An 11,108-nucleotide genomic window follows, 5' to 3' on the forward strand; every position below is an offset into this window, starting at 1 on the left:
CGTGCATGTCTTTTTTTTTTATCTGAGATGCCGTATATTAGAATGTTGGGCATTTTTCCGCGAGTGCCCCTTTTTATTTGTTTTGCATTTTTTTGCTTAGTCATGTTACCGTAAGGAATTGGCAAGTAGTGTCGCAAAACTTATATTTTTATAGTGTTGGAAAGTGTTTCTAGATGATCTGGCTACCCATGCCTATTTTTTTTTTAGCCAGATATGGCGTATATATAAGTATGTGTTCGATTTTCCTGTGATTGCCATTTTTTCGTTTTTTCCCATTTCTTTCAAAATTACTACGTACTAAGGAACTATCACAGAGTAATATTTCATTTATATGTTTATTTGTCGGAAAATATGCCTTGATGGTTTGCCTAGCACGTGGCTGAAATTTTTTTTTTCTGAAATGCCGTATATTAGAATGGCCATTTTTCCACGAGTGCCCCTTTTTATTTGTTTTGCATTTTTTTGCTTAGTCATGTTACCGTAAGGAATTGGCAAGTAGTGTCGCAAAACTTATATTTTTATAGTGTTGGAAAGTGTTTCTAGATGATCTGGCTACCCATGCCTATCTTTTTTTTAGCCAGATATGGCGTATATATAGGTATGTGTTCGATTTTCCGGTGATTGCCATTTTTTCGTTTTTTCCCAATTCTTTCAAAATTACTACGTACTAAGGAACTATCACAGAGTAATGATTCCTCTAGATGTTTATTTGTCGGAAAATTTTGTTTACTTTTTTTTTGATTGAATATCATCAAATTTTTTTAGCTAAAATATTGTTTTACATTTTTTTTTTTCGATTTTATTTCCCTTCAAAAAAAATTTTTTTGGGTCAGAATTTTAATTTTATAGTCGTAAAATAATCGACAATTATCCAGCAACCCACCATACAATTTTTATGCATATCCAATAATAATTAGATTAGTAAATAACACCTTGAAATTGACATACCCTTCCTACATTTCAAGTGGCAGATTAGGGAGTCTGAGTCAGTGTGATTGGCGGCCATTTTGTGGACATATCCGAAGCGTAAGCTGCCCTATCTATATATATTCTTGTTCCCTATAGAATTTGTGATATTTTGGTATATTTTTACCTGCATAAATATCATATTATATATTAAATATATGTATTTTTCTACAAAATTTCCAAGTACTCAAAAAATTACCTTTAGATATGGCCCCTGATATAAATGTAATTTACAAAATAATGAAGATTTTTTTACATATTTCTATTTTAGGATAACATATGTTTATTCCCTAAAGAAATTAGCCACTTCCTATTTCATTTGGGTACCCAAAAAAATTCATGAAATTTGGACAATTTTTTTTGGCCAAAAAAAGTTACCCTTTTTTTCTCATTTCAGATCTTCACCTCCATGGGTCTGACTTCATCCAAAATACATCAAGATGTGTCCTAAACATTCAAGAATCAATTCCTAAAAGGATTTGTGTATATATGTATAAACTTTTTTTTTATGAATTTTTATGTCAGGTCTTTTTTTTTTTCTACTTAATTTTTTAAAATATTTATAATAAATAGTTTTTCTGCAGATGAGTAGTATTTATCTTTACAGTTGTTTTAAGCATTCATTGAAGTTTTTTTTGGCAAAAGAAAAAAGGAGGTTACTGCAAAAACTGATTTTTCAAGAATTTTTTTTGGCGTCGGGGTCGTTCGCGTCCGAGTATACCCTTAAAGGGGTGTCCGAGGACCGTACCTATCCAGGGTTAACCCTGGATAGGTACGGTGGGTCGTTTGCGACCCCGAGCGTCAAAAAAAAACAGGTTTTTCTCACGTGACTCACCCCTGTGACTGAATTTGTGGGTGATCGACCTGCAGGAGGTGTCTCCCCTACACGCTCTAGTAGTGTCCAGATGTGCATTGCTGTAGCTGTACTCCTTCCCCGATTTCTGAGACGCGTCGGGGTCGTTCGCGTCCGAGTTTACCCTTCTGAGGTAGTTTGCATAATTATCAAAGTTATTACGTATTATGAAATTGTCGTAGAATGGTGCAACTTGTATAGGTTATCAGTTGTGGAAAGTCTTGGTGGATTGTTTGGCTACCATGTGCATGTTTTTTTTTTTAGTTAAAATGTCGTTCATCACCACGAGGACCATTTTACCGCGAGTGCCCCTTTTTCATTTTTTTTCATTTTTTTTCCAAGTCATTTTTCCGTAAGATATTGCCAAATAGTGTCGTAAAACTTTTGCTTGTTTAGTGTTGGAAAGTGTGTGTAGATGATCTGGCTACCCATGCATGACTTTGTTTTTGTCAGATACGACGTAGTTATTGGTATATTGGGTATTTAACTGCGGTTACCAATTTCTGTTTTTTTTTCAATATTTGTAAAAATTACTACGTAGTAAGGAATTGCCGTATATTATTCATTTTTTTTTCATGTTTATGTGTTAGAAAGTGTGCCTTGATGGTTGGGCTAACACGTGCATGTCTTTTTTTTTATCTGAGATGTCGTATATTAGAATGTCGGGCATTTTACCGCGAGTGTCCCTTTTTAATTTTTTTTAATTTTTTTGCCAAGTCATTTTTCCGTAAGATATTGCGAAATAGTGTCGTAAAACTTTTGCTTTTTTAACTCAATATACTTACACATGAAAACAACAAATACTACTCATAATGAATATACTGTAACAATTTAATACAGTAACCCATAAAGTATAACCTTACCTTGGGCCAAAAAAAGTGAAGACACTGTATAAGTAATAGTCAAACAAGTGGCTGAGAGATATCATCACATCAAATGCTATAGGCTGCAAAAGTCTCATCATTTGGATATATTTACCAATTAATCTAAGAATAGTCAGGGCTGTGTTTGTCACGATGGGAACCTGCAATAAAAATTGTGATTAAAGACAGAATTTATGAAGTTTTAGTTACTATGTATACCTATTTATACTATAAAATTTTCTAAAATATTTTTGATAAAGCTTTTGTTGTTTGCATCATAATCCCCACTAGGCATGGCTACTGGCACTGCCTTAATTTTATCCTGATGTTTTTCAGGATACTTTCTGAGTAAAATTTCTTTGCTTTCTATTCACTTAATTTCATTCCATTCATCTTACTCATATTATTACCATCCTGATATGGATGTAATTTGTCTCTTTTGAGTGTGTTATATTGTTGTCTTTTATGGCTTCCTCATGCAGGTCACTGAAGTTGTTGTTTTTCTTCTTGTTTCTTAATCTATAGATTCTTTTGCCTTAATTTCCTATATTTACGTTTCTGTGATTAACGATGCAAATTCCCTTTTTGAAATGGCCCAGTATTGCTTTTCTTTATTTAACACACATATAATTTTATTCATACTTTTATATGTGACCCTTTGTTAAGTTGAAACATAATTCAAATGCTTTTAAGCCTCCTTTTCACTTTTATAATTTGATACTAAACAGAACTATATGATTTCAGCAAAGCTGGAAACTCAGCTGTAAAATTTATAATGAGGGGTCAGTAATATAGTTACTGGTGAGTTGCAAGGGAATGCCCATGCCCCTGACAGCTCATTGAGTAACTAGTTTGACCATCCATTATGGAATGGAAGAGGCAGGAAGCATAACTTGAAGGACTCAGGTTTGTATAGTTAGGAAAAATACAAATTACCTTAAAAATTTGTGATTTGTTCCTACACAAATAGAAACCCTCGTCCTTTAAGAAAAGACAAATCCTTAGGAGGGAAAAGTTCTTATAACAAAACTGGCAGGTTTAAAATCCTGGGATGTCAGAACACTCGACCCTTAGGAGGAGCAAGAGTGCTGATTCCAATACACCTCCTATGACCTAAATTTCAAGTGAGACTAATGCTTCTGTGATTTAGACAGACTTTTATGGAGGAACCTATATCCCCAAGGGATATAATGTCCAAAATGTAATGCTACAGTTAGTCCAAGGACTAACTGTAGCGTAAGGTTGCATTGGTAGGTCGGCAGGTCAGCTGGCAGGACGATTAGGAAATGGGGCGTGCCCTTTGGAAGGGCGAACATCCACCGATGGCAACCATGAAAGGTCCATACAAGAGTCCAGGACCGAAGTCCACGGACTAAGCTGCAGCGCAAGGTTGCGCTGGTAGGTCTGCTGGTAGAATGATCAGGAACTGATGACAACCATGAGGGCCGGTGGACCAGCAAGCTGACCTTAGCAGAATGATCCTCCGAAGAGGTGTCTCTATGAGTGGCCTCTCTCGCGAATGAGAGAGGTGAACACTTTGTAAGAGAGACTTGCCTAAGACTGTGCTCCACCCCTGAAGGAAAGAGACTCAGCAAGGGGGCAGAGTAGTCGAGGCAGAGACAGCAACAGCAGTCGGAGTCTGTGAAAAAGTTAAGCTGCAGGCAGTTCTCGCTCGGAAGGGGGAAACAACCTTCCTCGAAGATGAAGTGCTGATCAGGTGTTGCCACGGGCGTACTTCTCAGAGAAGGGATATCGCCCATAATGACACCCATTAGGGCCGGTGGATCAGCAAGCTGACCTTCAACAGTAGCGATCCTCCGAAGAGTCGTCTCTATGAGTGGCCTCTCTCGCGAACGAGAGGGGTGATCACTTCGTAGTAAAGACTTGATGATGCCCATTAGGGCCGGTGGATCAGCAAGCTGACCTTCAACAGTAGTGATCCTCCAAAGTGGAGTCTCTATGAGTGGACTCGCTCGGGAACGAGCGAGGTGAACACTTCCTAGAAGAGACTTGATGAAGCCCATTAGGGCCGGTGGATCAGCAACCTGACCTTCAACAGTAGCGATCCTCCGAAGAGGAGTCTCTATGAGTGGCCTCTCTCGCGAATGAGAGAGGTGAACACTTCATAGAAGAGTCTTGATGACAGCCATTAGGGCTGGTGGATCAGCAAGCTGACCTTCAACAGTAGCGATCCTCCGAAGAGGAGTCTCTATGAGTGGCATCTTGCGAATGAGAGAGGTGAACGCTTCGTAGAAGAGACTTGCCTAAGACTGTGCTCCGCCCCTGAAGGAAGAGAGATACAACAAGGGGGGAGAGCAGTCTGGGCGAAGGCAGCAACAGCAGTCGGAGATGATGAATCTATTAAGATGAGGGAAGTTCTCCCTCGGAAGGGAGAAACAACCTCACACCTGGGGAGGAAACTTTCCCTCGGAAGGGGAAGTTGTCCAACCCCTGGAGGCGAACCACCTGGTTAGCATTCTAAGATGATCTGAAGTGCTGGTCATGTTGTCACAGGCGTACTTCTGAGAGAAGGGATGACGCCCATGACTACGTCCTCTGAGGGACAGCAGTGACAGCAGATTCCCCAGGCATGAACAGAACAGCTCTGCTTCGTCGGCAATCTTAGTCGAACGAAGAAAAATTGCATAGTTAACTGGGAAAAAATAAAATTAATTATTTAACAGAAAATTCCCTAGGGAGGAACTCCAAAGAGGAACCCCGAGGGAACAACATAAAAATAAGTATTGCACCCTCCCTTCCCCAGTCGACATCTACGGGAGAAAGGGGATCAGAGTAACTGTAATAAAAATGGTATTTTCATTTTAAAATAAATCTTTAAATATACTTACCTGGTAGTTACATATATATAACTTTATCCCGCCAATTCGTCGCGCGCACGGCAGAAATTCAAAATTCGCTGCAATCGCCGATAGGTGGCCAGGTGATCACAACTGTGCTCCCTCTATCCAGGTACATGGAACCATTCCCATTTGTCCTCAGAAATTCCATGCCCCTGTTTTCAGAGGGGAGGAGGGAGGGACCTTTTATATATGTAACTACCAGGTAAGTATATTCAAAAATTTATTTCAAAATGAAAATACCATTTTTAAATATCTAACTTCCCTGGTAGTTACATATATATAGCTGATTGACACCATTGGTGGTGGGTTAGAAAACCGCAACACCGTCGGGAATTCGTATAATTATTAATCGGTACAAATTAGCTGTACCAACAATCTGGTTCCTACCTGATAAGGAAGCTGGCTTCATAGTTTTCCTGCCTAATTTGCCTGCATTCCTTGAGAGACACAGCGATCCACCCAGGGGGCTGTAGAAAGTCTCTGTGGGGCTGTCACACGGTCCTTGACCTTAACATTACTAGACCACCACCCTTGCTATCCTGGCATAGCCAAGGACAATGATCTGACCACCTGACCCATTAACACACTAAAAACACACTCCATAAACCTAACTTAGACTTGCATCCCAGGATGTGGAAGGTTGCAGCAACCTTCACAAACAACCTGTGAGAACAAGTTCAAGAAAAGGCAAGGGTATAAACAAGGTTATAGGTTAGAGGCAGTAGTACCTTCTCCGACTATGGCGCCGGAGGCAACGTACGGACCCAGGGAACAACAATCCTCATATTGGGTCTGTACCTCTTTAGGTAACAATCTGCGAAGATTGATTTGCTTCGCCAGAATGTCGCTTCCAAAATCGCTTCATAGACTTGTTGTGTCTATAAGCCATCGAAGTTGCCACAGCTCTTACTTCGTGTGCTTTGACTTTGAGGATTGGGAAGCTTTTCTCGTCACAGCTCTGGTGAGCTTCCCTTATTAAATCCTTGATAAGGAACGCCAGTGCATTCTTTGACAAGGGTAACGAAGGTTTCTTCACCGAGCACCAGAGGTTGTCTGCCTGTCCTCTCAAGTTTTTGGTCCTCTGCAGATAAAATTTTAGAGCCTTCACTGGACAAAGGCCTCTCTCCTTTTCCTGTCCTACTAAATGAGTTAACCCTGGTATGGTAAAGGATCTGGGCCATGGCTGAGAAGGATTCTCGTTCTTGGCGAGAAAACCTAGTTGCAGCGAGCAGACTGCATTCTCTCCATTGAAGCCTACATTTTTGCTAAAGGCTTGCAATTCTCCTATCCTCTTGGCTATTGCCAACACAACCAGGAATAGGGTCTTCTTACTGAGATCCCTCCACAAGCCTTGTCGAGAGGTTCAAACCTGCTCGAGGTTAAAAACATCAGGACTACATCCAAATTCCAAGAGGGGGTTGGGTTGTCCTTCCTCTTAACTGTCTCAAAGGACCTTATGAGGTCCGAGAGATCCTTGTCTCCCGACATGTCAATATCTCGGTGACGGAAGCCGGAAGCTAGCATGCTGCGGTATCCCTTGATGGTTGATACTGCTAGTTTCTCTTGGGTTCTTAAGTGTAACAGAAAATCTGCCAGTTGAGTTAGAGAGGTACTGGAAGAGGAAATGTTGTGAACTCTGCACCATTACCTGAACACGTCCCACTTTGACTGTTACTCCTTGATTGTGGACATCCTCCACGCTCCCACGATTGCTTTTGCAGCTTCCCTCGAAAAGCCCTTCGCTCTTGCCAGTTTTCCCGATAGTCGAAAGGCAGTCAGATGAGAGCGAGGAGATTTTGATGCTATCTCTCTATATGTGGCTGTCTGAGTAGATCGTTCCGACAAGGTAACGATCTGGGGGTGTCTACTAGCCACTTCATCACTTCTGTGATCCAGGGTCTCATGGGCCAAAACGGAGCTATCATGGTCATGCAGGCGTTGTTTGACTTCCTGAACTTCTACATGACTCTGTCTAGGATCCTGAATGGGGGGAAAGGCGTACGTGTCTAGTCCTTCCCACTCCATGAGAAAGGCGTCTACTGCCACTGCTTCCTGGTCTAGGACTGGAGAGCAGTAAACAGGTAACCTCTTGTTCTCTGCGTCGCAAAGAGGTCTATTGACAGTTCCCCCCACAGATTCCAAAGCCTGCTGCACACCTCGTGATGCAGGGTCCATTCTGTCGTGAGAACCTGTCTTCCTCTGCTGAGAAGATCCGCTCTGACATTCTTCTCTACCTCTATGAAGCGGGTTATCAGAGTTATATTGTTCGCTTTTGCCCACAGCAGGAGATCTTTGCTGCCTCGTAAAGGGAATCCGAATGAGTGCCTCCCTGTTTCATGATGTAGGCCAACGCTGTGGTGTTGTCTGCGTTGACCTGTACTACCTTGTTTTGGACCTCCTCCTGGAAGTATTAGCGCTAGATGAATGGCCACCAGTTCCTTCACGTTTATGTGCTATTTCCTCTGATGGTCTTCCCATAGACCCGAAATCTCGTCCTTCCCCAGTGTTGCACCCCACCCCACGTCTGATGCGTCTGAATACAACACTAGGTCGGGGTTCTTCTGACGAAGTTCAAAGCCTTCTAGTAGCTTGTTGGTGTCGTCCCACCAACTCAACTGATTCCTGATTCCCAGAGGAATCGGAATCCACGTCTCTAGGTCTTGGTCTCTTGTCCAATAACTTGACAGATGGAACTGAAGTGGACGTAGATGTAGTCACTTGTAGATCCTCAAGACACTTATTCTTGCAACCTGGCTCTGATTAGCCAGTCATCCAGGTACATCGATATTTGTACCCCTTCCAGATGTAACCAGAGAGCTACATTCGATACCACTCGTGTGAAAACGTAAGGGACCGTGCTTAGTCCAAAACAAAGTGCTCTGAACTGAAAAGTTGGTGTGATGTACAAATTTCAGATATTTCCTGTAGTTCAGGTGAATTGGGACGTGAAAATACGCGTCCGGCAGGTCTATCGACACCATCCAGTCTCCTTGTCTGGTGCCTGCTAGGACTGACGCAGATGTCTCCATAGCAAACTTGACTTTGCTCACTCACTTGTTCAGTGGACTTACGTCCAGAATGGGTCTCCAATCCCCCGAGTTCTTAGGTACCAGAAATAGTCTGTTGTAAAATTCCTCTGACGAGGGGTCCTCTACCACTTCTATTGCAGCTTTCGACAGAATCTGGTTACCTGCTCTTGAAGAGCTACTGCTTTGCTCCCCGAGTATGTAGCTGTCAACTCTAACGGCTCTGGCGAAAGAGGAGGCTTCCTTAGGAAGGGGATTTGTATCCTTCCTTCAGTACTTTGACTGTCCAATCGTCCACTACCCTTTGGCTCCACTCCTGTCAGTAGTGGGATAATCTGGCTCCCACTTGTGTCTGGAGGTTGTTAAGTTCACTTTTTGGGTTTCGGTTACTGTTTGGGGTTTTAAAAGGTTGCCCTTCAGCAGCCATTCTCTGGCTTCCTCCTGAAAGGGCTCTCCCACGAAAGGGTTGACGCGTGGGAGGAGCTTCCTTCTCCTTCCTGGCTAAAAAGTTTGCCGGAAGAACTTTCCTCGCAGTCCTTGTAAACAGATCTTGCGTTGCTTGTGCGCAAGAGCTGCCGATAAGTCCTTCACTAGCTCTGAAGGGAAGAGGTATTTGGTCAAGGGAGCATACAAGAGCTCTGCTCTCTGAGCGAGAGTCACTCCTGATGACAGGAAAGAAACAGCATAGTTCTTTTCTTAATAATACCTGCTGTGAAAAGGGCTGTGAGTTCGACTGTCCCGTCCCTCCCAGCTTTATCGAGACAAGCAAAAAGGTGCATTTGCATCTCGTTCTTCTTGTCCGTAACATCTGCGAGGGCTCCGAGAGCCCAGTCCATCAAGCTGAAGACTTGAATTGTCCTGAAGACGCCTTTCAGCAAGAGGTCATTTTCCGATGTGCACCACATGACTTTAGCCTTAGTCATGGCTGTTCTACGCGAGGCATCTACGAGTCTGGAGAAAGTCCCCTTGGGAAGAGGCACGAACTCCCAAGCCGAGAGCCTCCCCAGTCTCGTACTACACGCTAGATCTAGAAGCCAATCTCGTTGGGGGAAAGTTAAAGGTTGTCCTTCCCTGTTCCTTTTTCTTCAAAATCCAGTCGTTCAACGTCGAAAAAGCCCTCTTCACCGATCTGGCTAAAACTGTCTTCTTGAAGGAGGAAGACTTCTGGGGTCTACCCTTCATAAACTGCGAGGGCGGGCTCCGAGGAACAGCCTCCTGAAAATCATTCGGAAATAAGTCCGCCAATACTGCAAGTAATCTTTACAGATCCGCCTCATTTAGAGTTTCTTGCGTCTCCTCCTCTGAGATCTCTTCCAAAGGATTGGCGATTTCCGATGTTGAACGAGTGGGGGAATCACAAGCCTCGTCCTGCTTGCGTGCGTCATGCATGCGTCCAGCATGCTGCGAGGGAGCGTCATGCATGCGTGCGTTATGCATGCTGCGAGGGAGCGTCACGATCCTTGTCACCTCCCGTCACGCGTCCAGCTTGCTGTGAGGGAGCGTCTGTGAGCGCTGCAACTTGCGGCGAGTCCGCGTCTCACTGTCCTAACTCCGGTCTTATCCTGACTTCTGGCGACAAGGAGTCCAATATCCTGACTTCTGGCAACAAGGAGTCCAATATCATGACGCCTGGTGTCACGTTGTTCCAACGCTAGACGCTCGGAGCTATGACGTTCGCGATCTTGACGCTCGGAACTATGACGTTCGCGATCTCGACGCTCGGTTTCATAATATCCGAGGCTCTTACTTCTCGTCACAGTTCTGACTTCCAACTACTCGATGCTTGACGTGATGTAGTCCAACTCCATGACACTCGGCGTCATGAACCCTTGACGCTTGGCTTCCTGACGCTAGGCATCAAGGCGTTTAGAATCTTGAGACTCGAGCGTCATGACGAGCAACTCTCTTCTTGTCTAGCAGGAAGGGAAAAACGTAAGATGCCAGCCTCGTCTGTGAACTGCGTCATCTGATGGCGAAGATAACACTTATACCTCGCCTTTCCCATGGCGAGGGTGAGCGTCCTGGGAAGCGTCAACAGGTACGCTTGAGGGGACGACTGCTCGGGGGATAACGCCTCTCGCCTCCCTTCGCCTGTTGACATTCCTTCTCCCAAGGGTTGGGGAGCATGGAAGAGGTCCAGGGCTAGGAGAACGACAGGTCCGAGCAGCCGCACCCTCCACTGCACTGATTTAAGCACTGAAACTAGCACTTTTAACTCTTTCACATCAGACATAATTTAGAGCTGCCCGCTGCGAGAGATTCTACTCTTTCGCCAAGGGCTAGAATGAGAATTCAATAGGCTATACGATTAATATTACCATTCCCAATATTGAAATATTAAATAACGATACAAAGTATTTGTGGAACTATAACGATCGTCATGAGTACTACGTAGCGTAAATTGACTGTACACTAGTTTTAATCTCTGAAAATGATCGATGATTATCTAAAGAAAGTATACTAATAGGACAAATATTTACTTAAAAATAATATATTTCCCTTACATTATAAAAATTAAATACTTATGCTTGTAAGTTAG

The 11,108-nt window shown here is 43.1% G+C and overlaps 1 protein-coding gene across 2 annotated transcripts in view; it reads right to left on the minus strand.

Annotated features, from left to right (window-relative positions):
- The window catches only part of Vps50 (vacuolar protein sorting 50), a 244,468-nt gene that overhangs the window by 219,864 nt on the left and 13,496 nt on the right, over positions 1 to 11,108 (minus strand). For both annotated transcript variants that reach the window (XM_068388162.1, XM_068388161.1), the window contains exon 3: positions 2,683 to 2,843. In XM_068388162.1, the coding sequence (XP_068244263.1) occupies positions 2,683 to 2,843 (161 nt within the window). The remainder of the gene's footprint in view (positions 1 to 2,682; positions 2,844 to 11,108) is intronic.

Source organism: Palaemon carinicauda, chromosome 15 (genome assembly GCF_036898095.1).
Source record: "Palaemon carinicauda isolate YSFRI2023 chromosome 15, ASM3689809v2, whole genome shotgun sequence".
NCBI classification, from domain to species: Eukaryota; Metazoa; Arthropoda; class Malacostraca; order Decapoda; family Palaemonidae; genus Palaemon; species Palaemon carinicauda.